Below are 22,581 nucleotides of genomic sequence, written 5' to 3'. Positions count from 1 at the left end.
CACAGTTTGCCATGACAACAGCACAGCACATGGCAAAGACCACCGTCTGTGGTGAATTCTCACCGAAGCCGATGGCAGCGACGACACCGAACATAATGAGCCACAGGAGCACACCGGCAGTGTAGCGCAGCAGGAGGATGAAGGCCAGACTGACCACCATGGTGATCACCAGACCACTGCAACAACACAGACACAGACCGGGTACTGACCAGTGTCTGACGGGTAGGACAGTAGCAACTCTAACTAACGTTACAGGGTAAGCATTGAATTCAGTTTCATCACTTATATCACTGATGGGGCAGATAGAGGAGCACATTATCCATTCAGAGAGTGAAAACCTTCTTACAAGAGGATCCAGTCCCAGGAGTTTGCATAATCCTCAAAGATCTTCATGCCAACTTCTTTGGCATTCATCAGACTGAAGATACCTCTGTGAAGGAGTCACAAGGTGAGAAGGGAAGAGGAGAGATGACAATAAAAAAAAGGGATTTAATAAGGACACAGAGACAGACTGGGGCAGGTTTGCGATACTGCTCCTAAAAATGTACTTACTGGGGTTTCTCAAAAACATTTTGACACTCTACTCATCTTTGATGCTCTTACGATGAAACAAAGATGGATACAGTTTAAAATTGCTTTTTGATATTCTCAGCTTTAAGAGCTACACGTATTGGGTTATGAAGTATTCTAACTATTATATCAAAGAGCCAGAAAACAGCATTAGTGTTACTGAAGCGCTACGCAGCAACCGGTGCTTCGGTATGGCAGTGAATGGTATAGCGGGTTACTGAATGTGATGCAGAGGAGCAGCTAGTGGAAGAGCACATATTAATGGATGTGTCGGATCAAGAACCCAGTTATTTATATTCACAGTACAGCTTAAGTGTCCGATAACTAATGAAACGAAATGCTTCAAATAAGATGAATTGTATTTTTTTTTTTTCATCTGTTTTACTTGTCACCTAAATTCATCTTTATTTAAGAGAACTCAAATGACTCAATCTGTTTTGATATTTTAACTTAACCTTTCCCTGTGAAAAAAACAAAGGAATGTTTCAGCATTCTGTCTATTCTCTCAGTGTATTTAAAGAACTCTGGTAATGAAAACCAGATGTTGAGATCTCCACGGGGAGAATAGAACGACTGGTCACGCAGTCGGAACATTGCTCCTGCAGTATTTGAGCGCAGAGACACTGCCCTATGACTCAGATAAACGTCTGAAGTACAGACCGAGGAGGGAGAGAGGACGAGCTAACATCGCTACGGGACAAACAACAAGCATGACGATGAAGAGCTGTTATTCAGCTCCCTAAAGGTCACCGAGTCCATAGACGAGAGCTTGGATCATATCCAGCACTGTTATGCATTCACATCGAGACCCAGGGAGCAAACCTAACGACCACCAGGGGGCACCACATCACCCTCCATGTTTTTTCACACCCAAAGTAGTAGATGACTGGATGTTTTGAGGTAGATTTATGCCACAAACAATTGTGTTAATCTGTCCTTATTCCCACCCCCTGCTGCAGGTGGAGGGGAAGCCGGAACAGATTGTTTATGATGAAGAGGCGGGGTTAGTCTACAAAAAGCTACTGGCTACAGCGGAGGAAAAAGCTATAATAAATCATTTTTGAGACCTTTCCACTCCTTGCTGCATGGCCGTTACTTGGCTATGAAAAGAAAAGCATTAAAGCACATTATCTTTCACAGGTTGGTCCTAGCAGACACAGAATCATGTACGTTATAATATCAGCTCACTGGGTTTAAATACATGATTTCTCTGCTTCTCCAACATTTGAAGCTATCTCAGCCCAATAACATGCCGATGGCGTAGATTTACAAAGCAGCTGCTGTGAGCTCGTAGGTAACACCTGAAGTTCGAGTCTTGAACTTGCGGGTGAGCTGCATTTTCATGCGATAAACATGCAAACGACTTTGAAATGTGGTTGGACACATTCCTGGGCATCAGTGGCGTCAGTGACGTGCCCGCTTGTCCTACCCTGTAACATTTGTCCAGAGCTCTGTGGGAGCAGAGCGGGCAGCCCTATTGACAGTATAACAGTTTTAAAACACTTTACAAGGGTCAAATATGTATAAATGTTCTTTTACTACAGCAAAAACCGCCAATTCTGGATCTGATGTACATTACTTTTAAATTGTTTGCATAACTTGACTGGTTGAACAACAAGGATAAAGATTCACATTGCAGGGAAGCAGATCTTACTTGGCAGCGTCTTTGAGGTCGAGGACACTTCTCTCGTTATTGTTACCGTCTTTGAAGAGGGTCTCATTGGCTACAGTTAAAATTCCATTTCTTGTATTGAAATCCGGGAAGCACCGCTGAAGGACTGAAAACACATTTCTTTAGTGGCTCACAGATCGTGAGCTAATGTGTGTGGTTGTGATTACAGTTGTTCAGATGTACTTACAGGGTCGGCTTGGCACGATCATAGACGGGCAGTCTTCATCTCGTAGGACTTCTACAACGGACTGAGAGGGAAACAAACGAGATGGCACACCAACTGAAAGCAAGATGTTTATCATAGTGTTTATTATCGCAACGTTGATATCCTTTCTGATGTAACACTGATGTAACACTGTCATACTTGGGATGACTGGATGAATGGAAACGAGGGATTCAGTTCCAACAGTATGACTGAACCGTTAGGTGCACCCACACACACACACACACCACCTCACTTTGTGGTTCTTACACACCACCGCGCCAACGTCACTGATCTGCCACCAGCCGGCTGAACGGGGCCGTGATGTGCATCAGCGGCTGCTAGCTCAACGTCTCTCAAGTCACATTCAAATGAGCTCTTCATTATAACCACTGGACAGATAAAGTGATGAAATCTGAGGATGGATTTACTTTTTTTTGTGTTTAGAGGCTTTCTTGTACAATTATATTTCCAAAAAGTGCGTCTACAACAGAAGAGGGTTCAAACTCTGGTAATGGACCACAAACCACCGTCTCTCACCTTACTGCTAATCTCAAAGCCCGGCTGGCAGAATTGCTTGTAGTATTCCCAGTTTTTGGTATTCCACGCATCCAGTAGAGTTGCAAATCTGTCAGGGCACTTGGAGACACAGAGCTGGGGGAGGCAACACATCCACTTAATGAGACATCCCATCAATCTTGCATAATCAAGCGTGGCGGACAGGTTGGGTGAGGAACACAGCGGTGTTGGCAGAAGGGGCTTCATTCAGTCTCTTACCTGGGTTGTAGGGCACTGGAGGGTAATCAAAACGGCAGGATTGGCACATTTCAGCATGTTGAAGTAGAATAATCTGGATTTGTTTCTGTGGAGACGATAAAGAGAGAAGTCTGATTCGAGGGATTCAAAAGACAGAGAAGCAAAGTCTTATCAGCAAGCATTCAAACACGCACGTACGTACGCTTGGAGAGAATGAGCCATGCAGTGAAGCCTGCATTAAGTTAATCACAAAGCATCGCCGTGTATTGTGGGCAAATCCTTCTGCGAGTGTAAAGATAGCGCCGGGAAGCTGGCGGACAAATTGGGGAACATAATTGCTCCAGTGTCCAATCATTGAAGAAAGATATTTCTCCACTCACGCATTGGGGGTGTTCTTGTGGCCACAGAACTGGCCGAGGCTGTTGGTCGGATAGACGACCTTCCTGGGGTCGCCATGGATCCAGGCTGAAAACAACAGCACAGCACATTTTAAACATGTGTCACCCACACTAGACACAGACTCAGTGTCATCGCTCTACCGACTGAGGTACACACGGCTCTCTGTGGTCCTAAAGGACACGTGCTATCAGTGTCGAGTAAGTCTGAGAGCTTCTATCGGCTACCTTAAGACATGTGTTGCATTGTTATTACCGTATTATTAGTAGGTATAGCTGGGTCAAAGAGGGTCCTATATGAATCTATAGGAATCAATCTATAAGTGCATCAGGCCAAGGCCATGCGTGTCTACAATTAGAAAGACAACATAAATGTATTTGGAACGTATGTATGCGTGTGAATTCAGAAGAAACATCGACACAGATTTAAAAAAATAAACATCAATCCAGTTTGTTTTGTTGTGTTTCTCTAGACAGGAGTAGCAGGAGCCTTGAAATTACATTTACTAAGCAATTCTAAGTTGAAATATTGTTCTGAATGTGAAGCGGTAAAACAAGGATGATGAAACGTTACAACTTGTCAGGTGTGCTGGATTAAAGAGGATATGTTTTCTGCATGAGAAAGCGGGAAAGAAAAGTGGCAGATTGGGAAAAAAACGAGACGGTGAACTAAAAAGTAGAGAAAGTAAAGAAAATGAAATGGGAAAAAAGGAAAACTTGAGGCAAGACGGAAATAAAGAAAAGCCAATGAGGAGATTCACCGCACTGCACACTCAGTCATTTGCAGACAAAGTGGACTTCGTCACACTCAAGTGAACGAGACAATTTGAGTGAAATGAGAGCCAGAGGGAAGAAAGTCAACAGAAAACATACAAGCTGCATGTTGTGCTGAATCTCCCTCTTATTAAAAGACGAGCTCAGTCTCTGGGGGAGCTGCATTTCTCAACTCCCACGCAATTTCAACAATCACACATTTTGTCAAATAGCCCACAATGAAATTATGAATAAATCAAACCACGGTAATAAAAAAACAAAAAAAACCAGCTTATGTTGTCCTTAAGTGGCGGTGCATCCTGTGGAGTAGAGGAAACCCATTTAGTTTGTGCCAAATTAGTGTCACAGGCAGACGCTTTCACTTCATGACCAGATCAGAACATATCATATCGTATGTGTGTGTGTGTGTATGTGTGTGTCATTAAGGACTTTGCAATCAGCAGCAATGTGTCGAACTCACCCACGGTACCCAGAGCGATGTAGCCGAGGATGACAACGATGAAGATGACGCAGCACACCACATCCGTGCAGCTCCTGGGAGGACAAAAGTGTGAAAAAAACAAATAACAGACACGTGACACTGGAAAGATTAAAAGTATAAAATAAGGTTATTTAGGAATGGTTGTCCTGAGAAAAATACATTTTATGTTGATTGCGTGTTTAACCGTTTCGTTGTTGGTAATCATGACGGAGCTGCTGTATGAAAGTGAGTTTGAGCTTTACATCTGGGTGCAGCACATGCTACCAGGTATAACAAGGTGTCATCTGTACTCTGTTTTCAGAGAGACTGCATGGAGGTCTACTGACTTTCTAACGAGACTCTGAACCCCCCCCCCCCCCCAGAGTTAACTGTCCCACAGGTACAGACAGCTATTTGAAGTCTGCCTCTCTCTCCACAGCATCCTCAGCTTGCTAGTTTAAAGCAGCGTCTCAGAGTCTCTCTCTCTCTTCTTCTTCTTCACTGTCTCTCTCCCAACAACAAGCTTTCATCCCCTCCTTTCCACTCTGAGAGAAGCTGTCAGTCCAGCCCCCTTTTAAAAAAAAACTATTCAGACTCTGAGTGCTGAGCCCAGCCTTGAATAAAGCCAGGCTCAATGCACTGTGCCCAGTAGTACCATACAGATGACATACATAGGCTCCCTCTCACACCACATATTGACTAGAGACCCTCATCTCCTCCAGCTTTCGACCCGTCTCCTCTTTCATCCAGAGGAGCGAAGGCGATGTCAAAAGGAGGCCTGAGATCAGAGATGTGACAGTGTTTCCTCTGTGTAGTTCTTTGAAGAGAGGATTGTCCTCGTTCTGTATGCAGCATGGTGACATGCTTCTACACGGGACACTCTTCAGCCTCCAAGTACAATTTATGATTAAGTAGCAGACAGTGAAGAGAGGCTAGAGCACACAGATCAACCCATACAAAGAGGGGTAAATATAGCTTAACATAGATACTTATGTAGTTACATTATTCAGTGTAGTGTTACTCAGTGCAGCCTCTTAGAATCAATTATCAATTGGGGTCAGCTGTGTAATTTAAGCTTGCTTTGCAAATGATCCCAGACTGTTTATAAGTTTAAGAGCTATTTTTTTTTATAGTCCTGCATTAATAACTGCAGTAAAGCTTGAGCTCTATGTTAGACTAGTTTGCTCTGAACTTAATACAGAGGATTGGGAATGTTTTCTGTCCCAGCAGGGCTGCTGATTCTCCTCGTTTCTCATTTTAAAATAAGATGACTCCATTATCACCGCTCTCATCTGAATTACATCACGACTTACATATCTTCAGGCAAACATCCCAACATCAGCCAAAACCTCCAATGGCTGACACTGGAAGACAAAAGACTCAAGCAGTTGGTTGTCGTATGAAGTGAGGCTTGGAGACTTTTTTAGGAAAAGCACAGCAATTACTTCTGGGAGATAATAGAGAAACAAAGGCTCTGCCTGAGGAAGACAGCTGCAGTTCTACACTGGCAGTGAAATATGAGGAGTATCAAAAATACAAGCAAAGCTGTTGCTGATATTGTGCATGTGATTAACAGAGAGAGCCAAGGGAGTACCATTTCATCACGTCCAAGACAAAACAAGGGGAAAGGCTGTCAGGGTTGCCATGGCAATGTTTGAATCCCTCTCCATCCTTTAGCTGGAAGATGAGTTAGCTATCACTCAGCGGCACATCGTGGTGATCTGAGGGGTTTAAAGCCGACCTCGCCTCTCCTACGCCGCACTAGGTTACTGTGGATCCATCTGCATTATTAAGACAGAGTGCACACAGCACCACGGTCACCTGTGAAGCATGCAAAGGTGAGCGTCAAAGAGAAGCTGACCAAGTGAGGGGAGTGAAAACGACTCGGCTTCGTTCTCTTATCTCAGAAAAGCAGGCCAAAAAAACCAAAAACTGCAAATCTAGTCGGACCTCGACCCAGCCTCTTCAGATGTGAAGTGGGACCAGAGCATTGCTGGTGTACTGAACGGGGAAGAAAAAAAAACATCAGTACTGGAAGTTCTGTAACACTGAAACTCTTGTCAGTGTTACATCTGTTGAGCTGATATTCTGAGCGAGCAGAGGTGACACAGATGGCAGCAGTGCCACAGAGTAGCATGGGTTCCAGCCTGTCCCTGCTTTGTAACAGACATTAACCGGAAAGAACACTTGGAGGGTCAGATTTTCACACTATAGGGATGTCTGACAAACACGAGGCTCCTTTAGGTAGCGGTCACACATGCTATGGTGGCAGGATACATTTGTTTGAGAGTGCACATCAAAAGGCATTACTACATTGTGTCAAGGAAAGTTGAGATCACAGGGAAGCTGCCTTGCATAAACACGATAATCTGAAGAAGATAATCTGTGTATCAGAGTTGAAATGTGAAGAGTGTGTGTGTATGAGGAGAATGTAGATTTAAGCGAAGTGAGAAGGAGGGGGCCGAGGAGTGAGATCATAACAGATGTTTAGGGCGGAGGTCCAGTAATCGGACACGCGGCCGAAAGCTGATTGCACAAGCAAACAGATAGCCCAAAATGACAATAAAAAGAGATGCTTGCGAGCTGCAAGCTGGGATTTCAACACGAGAGCCACGCAAGTGCTCCAAGAAGATACGGGACATCGCGCAACAGACGAATCGGAGGACTCCGTCTCTGCTCACGGAAAGAAGATTGCCATTCGTGGACAAATTGAAAGACGGAGATTTTTCCTCTCCCCACTGCTTGACTTTAACAACCGAACAACGAATGGACACGGCAGCCCTAAAGACTTTGTACTGAGCCTGAAGGATCGCTGAACGGACTCCGTTGGGCGAGCAGGAGGAGCCGGAGGGTCTGGCCAGACTTTCGCTCCTAACAACTCCAAAATAACTTTTTCATCGCACCTTTGAAATCCAGCTCCAACCGAGCCGACTCGGCATCGAAACATGAGTATAACCACGGTTGTGCAGTTGTCGCTCCTCAGTGTATATTTTGGGCACAGATTATATCTGTGTATTATGTTGTCCCACTACACGTATATGTCCTTTAGGTTTAGAGGACTGCTCAATAACCACAGATTACTTCATGAAAACAAGACGACCACAGAGTCGGTTCTCTCCCCGTTCTCATTAAGAAGAGCCTCTGAGCCACAGAAACATCAAAGCATCCGTGGCGCCTTCACCCAGCTGTAGCAGTGGAATGGGCTGGAGAAGGGCTGGATAAAGAGACACAGGAGGACTGAAACATGCCTTCACAGCAGCCTGCCAAACTCACATTGAACATAAAAGAGATAAGAGATACTTTACCTCAGAAAATGACTGAGTCATCAAAAAAGCCTGAGGCGAACCCCTCGGAGGGTTTTTTGCTTTATTGCACAATCCTGCTCTTCATTGTGCTCGGAAATCATCCGTCATAAAATGCAGACTTCATTTTAAATATCCTCATTTTTGAGAGGGACGATTGTCAATCGACAGTTGATAAGTCTGTGATTCTGTGAATCTGTGATCGCATCTGTAAAGCACCATCACTGTCCATTTTTTTTGGCATATGAGAGCTCACTTTCAAGTGCCTAAAGTATCAAACAAGTTGCCAATTTCATGTGATTCAAAGACATCTCCTTATAGAATCGTAGCCCTCACTAGGCAGACAGCAGGCTCTAGTTCATCAGGAGAAGTGCTCCCATGCTTCTGGTTGAAAGACAGGCGACACCTCGATGCAATGGCCCCGGTGATGTGTGGACTACATCTGTTTGGGTGTATCTGGCTGGTTAATAGTGTGTGTCATTGGGCTAACTCCAGCCACCAGCTTGACTTATGGCCATTGATCTGTGTGGTGGAGTGGAGAGAGCTGCCAGCACTCGGCCTCAATCTTTATTAACGCGGCATGGCGAATGATCAATCTATCAGCACTCCGACTTGGGCTTGTACCAAAAGGATTATACAATGAACAAAATCAATGTACACGGAAGACAGTGACAAATAGTTAAAAGGGTTCCCGCCACCGGAATAAAAAAAACAAACACATTTTCTTACAAAGCCCTAGTAGTATGCACATACACTTATAGTTTTTAAGTGATTTCAGTATTGAGATATCTGTCTGTGATTTCTGCCGACATATCTCAAAACACATTTGTAACGCAGTGACATAATTGTGCATGGAAAGTATTATTCTATATTTGTTAGATGCAACATGTACGTATGTGTAGTACCTGTTATGAACCGGCCCTCTGAAGTTTGGGTCATACTTGCGCGGCTCACCTATAAGAAAAGCAGAGTAGGGTGAGATTAGAATCAAACAGAACAAAAATAAAACTCACTGACAGAGTGAATAACATATCCAAATGGTTATGAGCAACATTTCACAGCATTGGACACCATATACTATACGAGTAAAGTTAACCTGCTGTTCTATTTAACTGGCCAGTAAAACCTTACGAGGCCACTTCACAGTTCAGGTCTCGCAGCAGGACTGCGGTGATGAGGGATGAGCATGCTAAGATAAAGCCAAAACAATGTAGCTCACACAGAAATATGATAAATCATTTGAACAACTATAAGGCCGAAGCCAAACAGCATATATATGGGTCACAGTGAGGATTCCCCATTTGACCCAGCAAAGCGAATACTGAACCAATGTCACAAACACCATCAGTCACCCGAGGGGGTAACTCCCACTGGGTGCTCCTGCAGGTATGAAGAAGCATTTGCATTCATCACTGGCTTCTTCTTTGGTGCCCAAGTCGTCTCTAGCCCAGTTGAAACTGAGTCTGACGTGACTGAGGACCTATTAATCACCACACATGGAGCGTAATATCTCCAAGCAGCTGGGGCAGACTTAGGGGCAGCATGAGTGGGCCAATCTCCCATCAGCCCATTCATCCTGTCGAGAGACGTACAACTCAGCCCCGCTTCTGAGAGTGTGAGGAATGAGTAGACTGTACCACGTACAAATCATCTTCTGACTGTACTGTCAAATGTAATGAGTCCTGAATTTAACAAGCACATAACCCTGTTATTTCTATCAGAAAATACAACGCAAAGACCAAAGCCAACAGTGAATGTATCCTAATAACAAGTATTGGCTGTAATTGATTGAGCTTACGCCTCCATCCCATAGATCTCCGCAAATATGCAAAAACTATTATCTTCCACTACACTCAACTTGGCCAGTGTAGTTTATTCTGGAACAAGAGTGTGTGTGTGCTGTGGTTGTAAAACAGTGAGCACATTTTTTATCCTACAGATCTCAGTGTGAAAGTGAACCACCACATCATCTGGTAATCTAGACAGAAGACAATGAAATGAAGGAACAACACTGTTAAAGACAGGTAGCTCTATTCACTGTTACAACCATTAAAAAGCAAAAGCAGCATACTCTGTTAGCTCCGCACGTTTTTACATAGCAATGTAATGTTTTAGAAATTTAGATCTTTATTTTTAACATCTCCGGGTATGCTCACTATTGCACATGCTCAACGTTGAACTATGGCGAGCTCGAAATCCACAAAAGCAGCCTGAAAATGAAGCTCATTCTGAACAGTGAGCAACTTTCACAGGATTGAACAGGCCACTGTCTTTGAACGCAGCATGCAGCTCTCCATGGTGTACACTGAGTAATAAACTAGATATATTCATTAGGTATACTGTAGCTAATGTCTTAGATATTATTATTCAATATTTGATTTATTTTTGGCATGGATGGAAATCAAACGCACCTCATCCTCTCTCGCTTCACATTAAAGCATCACAGACGATACACAAAATTAACATCGCATAATTCACTTTCCGTTCATTGGATAAGGTGAACATGATGATTTCATCACTTTACTGGACAAAATGTATACTTATTTTTTGGAAATAAACTCCAAAACACAAAGTTGTCTCCTGTAATGCACTGGCTATGCTTCGGCAAAAAAGTCATTATTTTACAACAGAAAAACACATTTATTCACCAGATGAACTAAACCAGTCTCTGCCAAATGGTGACATTATTGTGATGTCGATACCATTCACACCTCCACTAAACGTCTTTTTAGCCTGCACTACAACACTGTATTGGCTTTCCTTGGTCTGCCCATAAAAAGGTCAGTAAAAGTCCAAATACAGTAAATGCAAAAACCAGAGAAACATCTCTTTCATGAAACTAAAAGAATTACACTCAACAGAAGTTAACTAAAACTAAAAAACGTCTCTTCTGTTTAAAGATCATTTTTTAAATTGTATAATGCCTGGACTGGACACCACTTGCATAATGAGAAACCTTATAATACAATACATGTATGCACCCCCCCCCCCCCCAAAGTCTCTGCCTAGAATAACTGAGCACAGTAAAGCCTGGAGGCTGCTCCAGCTACACATCCCATAGTGACTGAGTGAAGTTACCACAATCGTCTGGCTATGGTGGCAAACAAGGTTTCTAAAGCTAATATTCCTGCATGAAGTTAAGGCGGATGTTACACACATTTGCATGTGTGAAAGTATAAACTTTCAGAAGGATAGAGATGCCAAATTGCTGGGCCAACAGTAAAATAATGTCAGGAAAAGTGACAACAGTTTCACTAACCAACAACCCTGGTGCCCTTAAGATGCAGAGTCAGCAGCAACAACAAATGCGCTGGACTGGAAATGTACTTGAATCTCGGTGAGTAATTGTCACATTTCTGTATAATGGAGCAAGAATTATGGCAGATGGAGAACTGCATGTGTCAAAGATCACGGCTAGCTGGTCTCATGACTGCATGGGGCTATGTGCAGATATTAGATCATGAGGAAATTCCTTAAATGCACTGTAGGTGTGATAATGACCATTTCAGCTCTTTGTCATGGCAGCAGCGTGAGCGGCTAGCCTCGATACCAGAGGCTCTATGTGCTTTTTTTTCTCTTTTGCCCTTGCTGTTAAAAACCCCATGAGTGTGCCTAGCCATCTGTTTGGCTGTCACTGAAAGCCACTCACTTTAGTGGTGTTCCAGGTCTATAAATGTGAGATGTTCTGGGTTAAGTGTGTGAAGTCCTCAGCCAAGGACACGATGTCACCGGACCAGGTGCTCACTGCAGCATTCGCAGAGCGCTAGCTCTGGATCTAAGAGGATGCTACACTCTATTTCAAATTACCTACACATTGAAGGGCTCAAAGATGTTTTCACAGATGATGCATCATACACATAAAAAATAGTTTCATACAATATACATACAATAGTGAACCATACAATACATACAATAGTGAACCATGCTGCTGACAAACCAACTACTACAGGGCAATTAAAGTGCGTCAAATGTCAAGAACCATGGTCAAGCATCCCAACTTGCATTCAATTTAACCATTGAAACTAAAAACAGCTTCATACCAATTTGACTTTGACTTGTATTTGTTTACCTACCGTAATGAAAAAAACGAGAGAAATACTGTTATACTACCGTGAAAATCACATACTCTTACAACCCTGTATCAGCATCTGTGCATGATGTACTGACAGAGTAAGCTATTCCACTGTGTTGTGCCGGAAGTTGCCTCCAATTGTTTTGTATCCCAGTGGTTGTTGCTACACCCACACGGCCAGCAGGTTGCATCACATTAACTCACATCAGAGCTAATTAGAGATGCAGCTGCTGGGGGTGAACGAGATCCGGAGCTGGGTACTAGACGGGGGCCCAGCGTAAGCTGAATTTAAATGGATGTTAAAAAAAATAATTTCATTGATCCTCCTCGGTTGTGTGAACAATCAAAACATAAGGTCTCCACAGTGCGGGAGACATTGTTGACACAAACAAGTAAGTCCATATGGTGAGTGCAAGTTGAATCACACCGAGATCAAGGAGAGCCAGTGGTGAGAGGACGGATTGTGGTGCAGTGACTGTCAGGGAGCAGAGCTTGATCCAGAGTCATGTGTGCTTTCTTGATCGGCAGACTGTTTTGGAGTTGTGGAGCAAGCAGGATACATTTGCAAGCAGCATGGTTCCCGCGCCAATGTCCACTATATGTCATCCTGTCAATACAGTATGACGGAGGGAATTCAAAAACTATTATGCGATTGTTGCATACTCCCCCGACAGGAAAAACATATTGTAGTATAGTGTACAGCATACTAAAACATTCTGGAGGACTACATACCCCCTTCACTCTAACACAATAACATTCAGGTGATAGAGATTGTGCTGATTCAGCAAAGATAAAATTAGCTACATCAGCTTGACGCCTTACGCCAGGCTGTTGTCCCACAATACAGATTTTAATGAAGGATTGAGAGAGAGTGGTGAGAACCACCAGTGATGCCCGGATACAAGCAGGCGCTGCATTAGGTGACGGCTGTTTAGACCGCACTGCAGTGTGCCGGCGCAGGAGACGAGGGCGGTGCACTGGATGTGTGCCGCTGGCTGTAGTCAGGCTGAGAGAGGGCTCTGTGGTCAACAACATTCGGAAAAAGCCTGGCAGGCATGCTGCACTGGGACGGCCGGAGTCACTGTCAGCTCCACCAACTGCTGGTTCTCCTCTAATGACAAGAGTGTTGAATAATGACACGTGTCCTGCTGTGACCGAAAGATTTACGCACAACACAACAGTGATGGTGGTAATCAGAGGCTCCGAGGCAATGAGGCTGGACTGGGTGAGGAATTACACATCAGGATCAGACAAAAGGCTTTGGCACTAATCTTCGCTCCGAAATTCCATTTGCAGCAAGTCTGCCATAGCAACAAGATCTATGGATCAGTTTACAGTGGTGAGGACCGGAACAGCGTAAAATAAGTCTGTGACACACACATTTTGTGATAAAATGCCTTCTTCCAACAGAGGTTTAATAAAAGCTCTGTGCGAGAAAGCCTCAATTTGAAGTCCGTGCCTCCTGTCAGACGGATTCTAAAGTATGTGCTGGATTGACTGCTGACAATCAACTTCTGAGTGCCTGTGCAGGAAAAAAATAACAACCCAGGCCGGAGAGATAAACCTTCAACGGAAAGTCACAGAAGCAGTTCATCGCTAAACTGCACACTTATTTCCAGCAGCTCACTTCATCATAAGGTTAGTAGACTGCTCGGGGATTATCTACCGAGTCACATAATTTATACTTAGTGTGGCAAACTTCACTGCAGATACTGTGAGATCTGATAATGCGAGAACAAACCTGCAGCCTATACGGCAACTATAGAAATCTTAAAATCCAAGTAAAAAATTGAAAGCACATCATTGTCAAATATAAAATGGTAGGAATGTTAACCACACGGTACAGTGATGTAATCACACCCTCCACAGTAAAACTTTCTTTACTTTCTCCAGCCCGTTTCCACGCCCCCCCCCCAGCGTTTCCCAGCTCGTCCAGTCCACAGACACATGAACACGGGCAGACACAGGCACCAGTGTGCCCAGGCCCCCACTGTCCAACACAGGCCTCTTTCATACCGTGGTCAGGCAAACAGCTCGAACACTGCAGGTGCTCTACATGGGCTGGGTCAGAGGGGCCTTTAGGGAAGGACTTTTTTTGTTGTCGTCACTCTGCTGATGAACAAACATTTCTAAGACCTGGAGAGAGTGGAGTGCTGCGAGTTCGCACTCCTGTTAAAGCTACATTGGTCTTAGATCCAGCTACAAATAAGTAAAAATAGAAATGTTAAAAATTCTGCATAATGATGTTGCTCAGCAGGGCAGGCACACCCTGTAAGCTGTATACAGTATGTTCATTCATAATTGATGAAAGCACTGGCTTCTGCCAATCCAGAGAGGAAAGCAACATCCGTGACGTGGCTTTGACTGTAGTTTGTATTTCTAATTTAGCAGTGTTCATGTTTCTCTCACATCCAGCTAACCCCAACTACACTACACTAAGAGAAACTACACACATTGACTTTTGGGAACCGCATTATGATCAAGGAAGTCTCCCACACAAAACTGAGCCGAAGTAATCAAAGCAGTTAAAAAGCTCCAGATGGCTCCCCCATTTTCATAATGTTAGAAATGTAGAGAGATAATACACACAAACACTCTTTTTCTCTGGCTTTCTTCCAGCACCCTTCTGTATCCAAAAACATCTCCCCCCCCCCCCCACACTGGACAACAGTACAACCTTTCAAGTGCTTGTCTCCTTATTGGAACAAGACAACAGCATCCAGATCTCTGGTTTAGGTTTGACTTAGCAGAGTCCCCTGGGATCCTCTCAACTATTAGCAGATGCTCAAGGAGTACTTGGCATGTCTGGTTTTGGTAGCCCACGGGTTAACTCCTATCTGTGCATGAACAGTGTTTACGGTGCATATGTTCAGAGGCAGGCTAAGACACGGAAACAGAGGATTGTGGGATCCAGGCTGGGATTCGACCCCCAAGAGAGGAGTTAGCATCCGAGCGTGTCAGCCGCTGACAGCTAGCCTGCCGCTCTGAGCGGAGAAGTGGCAGGGTATTGTGGCTGGGGCTTTGTGACCTTGGTTACTTCTGTGGGAGCCTCCAGGCATTTCAGTGGCAGCCCAGTGTTCCTGTGAAACCAGGCTCGCTCCTGCTACTGTGGATCAGTAACAGGCTCAACTGGCTTTGGCCTGGATTCATAAAGACTTAAACAGAAGAGGATGTCCCTCATCTTGACAACCAAATATGCCATCTACCCACCACTGCAAATGCCCAAATCCTCTCTCATACTCAGTATTCAAGACTTGTCTCTTGTACACAACTTCCTCAGGTATTAGTGTTGACATCGTGAAAAACCACGACAAGATAAGGCAGCTCGCTTCTCACAAAAGTATGTTCAAATTAATCTGCACTGAAAACAGATTACTGTAAAATATCTCACCCTGTAGCCAGATCTATTTCTGTGTTTTAGGAAAACAAGATGTCCAGGATCTAAACGACCAATTACCATGAGGATTTTTTTGCCGTGTATGTTAACACAGAAAAATCCGTATCTCCCTTTGAACATTAAACTTTTATGTGAGGCAAGATGTATCTGGGCCAAGATTCATAATGGTAGGAGTAATGAGACTTTGCAATTGCACATTTCATGGAGAATGAGCATATTTCCATAGCACTGTTTTCAATTGCACATTTGATTCAAATGTGTCCACTTTGGGCCCAACAACAACTAGCAGAAAGCTGAAGGGCATCACGTGTAAGCAACACTTCACACAAATTAAATTTAAGTCCACAAAGAGAATCTCTCACTGACTGGCTTTAAATAAGTACATATATATATGTGTCACAGCACATCACAGAATCTGAATCTGGATTCTTTGCACGAAATGTGAATGCACTTATGTAATTTAATGGATTTATGCAACTAGTTATTCAATACAGATTTCTCCTGGGAGGTAGAAATAGGGCCAATGTCTTCATTTGATCAATATGAAAGGCAGGGTTGGTTATCTTGAGAAACTAGCAAGACTGAGCTTGATTTTTCAAAAACATCTAACTGAAAAACCTAGCCCAGTGATGCAAACTCTTTTCTGATGAAAGTACCGATCAACGATAGCTCCAAAAGTTGCTAAATCTAGCAAGAAAGTGGCAAAGTCGGCCCCACTGACAACCATGTCAGGCCTCTGTCTGAAGCCACTCCCCCAAAATTATCATAATGAACAGAAACAACAAACATGGCTATTGTTAGTATGTGACAAACAGTGAGTACACGGGCAGAATACGCGCAGACAGGTAGGCAGGTACAGGTAGGCAGGTACAGGTAGGCAGGTAGACAGGTAGCCCTTCTTGCTGACTGAAATGATTGGACGGGCTTATTACAGTCCTGCAACAGCCATATATACCTGATTTAAGCATTTGAATAATTGATTAATCTGTCAGGATGTAATGACAATTTCAATAAAAATATGAATACTGTTTTTTGATGATGATTACCAACACTGCCTTTAACATCACTTCACTGTCTGTGTTCCTCTGAACCTCTGCCTTTCAGCAGTCTGCTCACATTAAACTCAGATTAGCATCAACAACACTAAATCCCTGATTTATCGAAGCAAACCTGTAGGGTGCAATGCAAGACCCTCACCTGTGCAAAGAAAAAAGCATGTTTGCAACATCAGAACATCATGTCTCTTTTGTTCTTAGGATAATGATGCATTTGGTTTGATCACGCTAGCTGCATCATTTAGCAGATTAAACCTATCAAAAGTAATTTCGAGTCTCCCTGTGCACCCGAGACTCAACACCTACGTGTCTAGCATGAAGGTAGCTTTATCTCTCACTCGTTTTCCGGTGTATCTTTGGCTTGTGTTTCATAAATCACTGCCAATGTCACTTAGCCTCCTAGTCATAAACAAACACTGACTGTATTTGTACTGCAAATGGGAAATTTAAAAGTCTCCTTGCTGTCGCCTAGAAAGTCGCTTCACAGCTTAAAATGGCCCATTTTCACGGACTTGAACAAATCCCCATCCAGTGCTGTGCAGAAGTGAATCTGACAATTATTTACTGACTCACCCTATCATTAGTGTGAATAATATATACTCGCAGGCACTGACTTTGCAATCTATTGAGAAAAGACACATGAAATTAGTGTAGCAGAAGAACATAACCTTGTTAAAAATAATGAGCAGATATTCCGTGAAGACTAATAAAACGCGTAGGAGCACACTGGAGTCAGAGTGTTTGCAGAGGACAGTGACACTTAAGAAGCCCATGATGGTACTTACCGTAGTCCTGGGCGCAAACTAGGCCATTTGAGCCACAACCTTCTCTGACTGCACTTTCACAGGAAGAGGCTGTGAATGCTTGATTCTGAAGCGGGGCGCTCAGCTTTCCGTCATTGACTCTGTATGAAAATGCAGCGTTTAGGGAAGCTGCCCATGCGAGAAATTTGTTAATTAACAGTGTGCCCGACTCAACACTTTCTGTGGTGAATGGAACTCGTATCTAAATTGTTACTTACAAACCTGTCGCAGAATGATTATGAGCTATTTCCTTCTTTTATGACTGACTGAACAGTTCGGCAGGACAGAATATGCCCACTGAACACTTGCTACATAGTTATATAATATACTAGCACTTCAATCTGGCTCAAACGGCTGAACGTGAATGATGGGATGGCAGGTAGTTGTGTTTTTAAGCAGCTGCTTAAACACACGGCTCAACTCATTAGTGCTCACTTGTTTTTCGCTGCTTTTATGAGGGCATGTAATTATGTTCAAAAAATCCAACAATATAATATGTTAGAGAGAGGCGATAACTCAATGTTGATGTCATCATAACGTCTGCTTCGGTTAGTGGTTTCCTCATTTCTTAGAAAATCACTCATCACTTTTAAGAGAGTAAGAGGTTTTCCTGTTGAGAAAAACCCAATTCTTCTACAAAACACGCCTTGTGGCTACTGTTCATAAAGAAACGGGTGTCTGAGTGTCACTGCAATGTGGCAGGTCTAGAACGAAAAGCCTTTTTCTTTGATTCTGCGGAACGGACATCAGAATCAACTGACACACAGTTTGGCAAGTTGGACAAGATCTATCCAACCAGCTGAACTGGAAATAATAAACTAGAACCATCCACTTCCTTTGGGAATAACAGAAGTAAACCACTACAGAAAGCCAGAAACCTTGGGTACATTACCAGCAATTGCAAAAAAAGTTTTCCAATCTAATTTGTCAACACTACGGGGTAGAGTATGCTGATGTAAATGTGTCTTCTCGTTCTATGCTCAGCTGTGAGACCAACATTTTTCTGAATTGCTCTTTTGCCGAGCTATAGCTGATGGAACGAAAGCACCAGGGAGCCAATAACATAAAGCCGCTGACCTAAACACAGTGAGGCCCCATAACTCCAGCCAATGCTCCGCTAGCTAGGTCAGTGGATGCTGTTAGGCAAAATTATGTTCCTTAATTAAACTGTCTCAGTGTATTCAATGTAATTCTCTGGAGAATAGCACTCGAGTTGACACAAGAGAAGATAATGCAGGTATATGTATTGTATTATCCTCTGTAATGATGCACACCCTGCATCCAAGTAATGCATATAAAAATAATAATGATACACTCACTCTAAACCTGCGCTAAGATGTTGACTTTACCCGACACATAATCTCTAGTGTCAGGTTTATGGTGATAGGGTTTGAAGGCCCCGGTGGTGAGCTGCATGTCTGCCGAGAGCAGTGAGACTCTACCACAGATGACAGGTTGCAGTAGTGATTGGCAGAGTGCTGTGGTCATGAGGGCTGAGGGACATTCGGGGTCAGCATGTGGGAGACAGTCAGGAGCAGACCTACTCTATATATTGCTACTCTATCTAAAGCCTCCCTGACAGACATTTTGGTTGTAAGTATTACATACAACTTGGAGTTGGATGATATTTGTATCTAACTGACAATGATGTGGAAGGCTCTGTAGACAATGATTATAGCATGAAAAGGTGAATAATCAATAATGCGCTATAACTGGGGGCGGACAGAGTAGCTGATCATGTTTTTGGTCTACCTTTGCTTTAGGGTGAATCTGAGAAAATAGATGAGTGTAGACATGATTAGAGTCACTCTTTGACAACAGCCATATTTGCAAAGACATTTCTCATTGAAAGGAGACATTAATTGTCCTGTCAGTGTGGTGGATCACTTAGTCTGGGTTTCAATAGCTAGTTAGTTTCACACTGTAGTAGCCTGAGAGCAGCGGTACACTGACAACATGAATGTGAAAGGACAAAATATTTATTTTTCAATGACTAAATGGACGATTACTAAATATAGAGAACAATTGTTTTCATCTGTGGAAGAATGAATATAGTATCAAACCCTAGAAAGCCACCAGTGTGGTAAATATCACCAGTGTAAGCGATTCTTTGTCTCAGAGGGAAGCCACTGTGCGGCATCTGGTGGTGATAAAGGATTATTTTTGCTTTGATAAACAGCATGATTACTAAGGCCGGCTAATGGACAGAAGATCTGCTCATGTATTACATATATTATGGAGACTATAAATCCTTTGTTGTCATTACCATTCACAGAGGACATTGCTTTGAATCTTCATCACTAACAGAACTACCTGGACTGCAATTGTTACAACGTTGTAATGGTGGCGAGAAGAGGTGGAGGAAAATACTTATTGTTAACAGTATACTGCACATTTTTTTATATGTAAAAACAAGGCAAAAATAATTTTGAGCATGTGTAGGGGAAACATAATAAACACTCTGAAAAGGCCATTAGACTGACCTACTCAGGAAACGTAGGCGACACAACCGTTTACAAAAAAACAAACAGTTATAGTTATTATTTATATGTTATATCTATATTATTATAGTTATAGTTACGTATTTGACGTCAACCGTTAAATAGCCAACTGACTAAATATGAGCTATGTCAGCAAACGTTCCTGTAAACTACAGAAAGAGGTTATTAAACGATTAACTAGTCTATTAATCGATTGTCAAAAAACAAAAATGAATCGACATTTTTTTTCCTGTATTGTATTGAATTCTTTCCGGTAACAAGAGGACACGAATAATACTCGCGACGGATTTAAAACAGACGTAAGGCTACTCTTACTGAAACAACCATTTAAAACGTCATTCTACCGTTAATGCGTATTTGATGTCATATCAATTCATCGTTGGACGTCTTTCAAGCTAAAATGCCCGAATTCCAGTTTCTCAGTGTGAGGATAAACGTTAGCTTAGCTGCTTTTCTTTGTCCTATTCAAAAAAACGATGCCATCTGATGGCATCGTCTTTGGGAAATAGTGATGGGCATTTTCCACTACGTTACATTCTGACAATTAAAATAATAACCTGACAAAACGATACATCTGGTGACATATCGGCAGACCAATCGTTTATGGAGATAACGTTATATCTTCATGTTGTCATAACCGTCACCCAATAATGTTATACAATATATCTGCATTTACAACAAAGATGAAGTGATGACAAGTGGAGGAGGAAAGTGATACGACTTATTGAGTATTCACAAGGTAAACAACACAAAGGCATAAACCATAACGTTATATCACCGGAGTTAACCAGGTAACGTTAAACTATCGCCAAATAAGCAGATTCAAGACACACACACGTTAGGCTACTTATCCGAACGTTAATAGCAGTTTAAAACCGTTAACGTTGACTAGCTACGTATTGGATGTCAACGGTTAACCGTTAAATAGCACCTAAATAGTTAACAACTGACAATGTAAGATAGCTAACGTCCCTGTAAATCACAGCAATGGGTTAACAACATCACTCAGGCTAAATAACGTGCCGTTTGTATCATGTTGTCATATCGTTATTCACAGTACAGAATAAAAAAAACATGTTGGCGTTTACAACAAAGACGAACCGACTCACCATAGTAAGAGGAGGGGACGTCCGTCTTTCTAGCCATGGCACTTAGTAGGACAAATGCGACGTCGTCTTGGTTTTGGAGACCGCATATGAGAGTCGAGGTGAACCGAGGTTATTTTTGTGGATTTCGCGCGGTCCCGTCGGGAAATAAACACAGGAGGAAACCTGGAGAGGTCTGGAGCTTCTTGGAGGATGCTTTCGGCCACGCAGCTGAGCGTCAGTCGTGTTTACAGCGCGACGTCATTAATTATTCCAAAACGGTCTTAAAGGGGACGTGCACCGTGGCTGCTGCTGCTGCTGAATTTTCTTTTCCCCATTGTTTTGGGTGTGATTTTAAAGCACATCGTCTTTGTGCAGTTTGTCCGCTGACATGAACATGAGTTGGACTTACAACGATGCTAGACAACGGAGGGCTTTGTAAACGGTCTGTGTCTGCAATACGAGCGGTGAATTACAGGAGGCCTCTTTTGGTTGATTAATAATATACAGCCAATATTGCAGGCAGTATTTTTAGGAGGCAGTGACATATATAGCTGCACAGTGAGGCGTTTGGTGGAGAAACACTGCCCTCAGCTGAGCTTTCTGTGGCATTGCAAATATTGCTGTCTCTCTGCCTCCCCCTATATTTTTAACAGTGACATTAATGCATGTTTTCTCTCTCTTATATATTGCACAAAAGAGTTTCCACTTGTCCTTATATTAACTTATAACAATGATAAAGGTGTAACTTCTCCCACCTAAACAGATGCAACAAAACTCAACTCAACTCGTCAATCAAGCACATTACACACCCACCTGTGTGTGTGTGGTTCAGATCCTTTGTGCACAGGTAAATAAAATATTACACACATACATATGGGCCCTCTAAAGCCATTATTATTTTATGTGTCACCAGTAAGCAGTGTTTCATTATTTTTTTCCGTGATTCAAGTGGCTCTCACTTACTCATTCAAACACAGTTTGTCCATTGTTGGGTAATTGTTGGAATGCTGTTAAGCATTCCAACAATTGTTAGCCTGTTTCTTTGTTGTTGGAATGCTGTTAAGCATTCCAACAATTGTTCTTCGAATCTTTATTCAACTTCTATTTCTTCCGTCCCACCTCTTCTTCTCCTTCATATTTTAAGCTACAGAAACCGTTCAACTATTAAAATGTTCAGCTCTTTCACCAGAGGGGTGCTATGACTTTTCATATTTCTAACCTTTAAACGTTTTGAATTATTAAGCTTTTTGCAATTTTTATTTTCAATGGGATCTCTATGGAGAATATTTTCAAATCCTCTTAAACTTCTTCAACTTTCAAATCCTTCAACTTCCTCATACTTTCAGCTACAGACACCATCTCAACTTTCAAATGTTGAGAAAACCCTGAACTATTGCCGCATAATTCAGCTTTCCGATATCTTTTAAACTTTTTGAACTGCAGCAATTTAACTTTTCTGATTCCCCCCCCCCCCACACACACGCCATTTTTAAATAAAAGCCCCACAGAATGAATCCTAACTGAAATGCTTGTG

At 42.7% G+C, this 22,581-nt stretch overlaps 2 protein-coding genes across 3 annotated transcripts in view; one reads left to right on the top strand and one right to left on the bottom strand.

Annotated features, from left to right (window-relative positions):
• The window catches only part of slc44a5b (solute carrier family 44 member 5b), a 30,136-nt gene extending 8,940 nt beyond the window's left edge, over positions 1–21,196 (bottom strand). Inside the window, exons 1-10 of the mRNA XM_079267624.1 lie at positions 21,069–21,196; positions 9,037–9,085; positions 4,830–4,903; positions 3,581–3,665; positions 3,222–3,306; positions 2,985–3,098; positions 2,430–2,490; positions 2,225–2,348; positions 347–430; positions 64–176 (exon numbers count right to left, since the gene is read on the bottom strand). Coding sequence (XP_079123750.1) covers positions 64–176; positions 347–430; positions 2,225–2,348; positions 2,430–2,490; positions 2,985–3,098; positions 3,222–3,306; positions 3,581–3,665; positions 4,830–4,903; positions 9,037–9,085; positions 21,069–21,105 — 826 coding nt within the window. The 5' untranslated portion in view covers positions 21,106–21,196. The remainder of the gene's footprint in view (positions 1–63; positions 177–346; positions 431–2,224; positions 2,349–2,429; positions 2,491–2,984; positions 3,099–3,221; positions 3,307–3,580; positions 3,666–4,829; positions 4,904–9,036; positions 9,086–21,068) is intronic.
• st6galnac5b (ST6 (alpha-N-acetyl-neuraminyl-2,3-beta-galactosyl-1,3)-N-acetylgalactosaminide alpha-2,6-sialyltransferase 5b) overlaps positions 7,484–22,581 on the top strand; it is a 41,093-nt gene continuing 25,995 nt past the window's right edge. The window contains exon 1 of one of the 2 annotated variants that reach the window (XM_079267627.1): positions 7,484–7,778. Coding sequence is in view for 1 of the 2 variants with exons in the window: in XM_079267626.1 (XP_079123752.1) it covers positions 7,775–7,789 (15 nt within the window). In the remaining variant the exon portion in view is untranslated. Of the gene's footprint in view, positions 7,790–22,581 lie in introns of both variants that reach the window. The other variant, XM_079267626.1, reaches the window with a different exon arrangement.

The sequence above is a fragment of the Melanostigma gelatinosum genome (genome assembly GCF_949748355.1).
Source record: "Melanostigma gelatinosum genome assembly, chromosome: 4".
Lineage (NCBI taxonomy): Eukaryota > Metazoa > Chordata > Actinopteri > Perciformes > Zoarcidae > Melanostigma > Melanostigma gelatinosum.
This window is presented reverse-complemented; position numbering and strand designations above follow the sequence as displayed.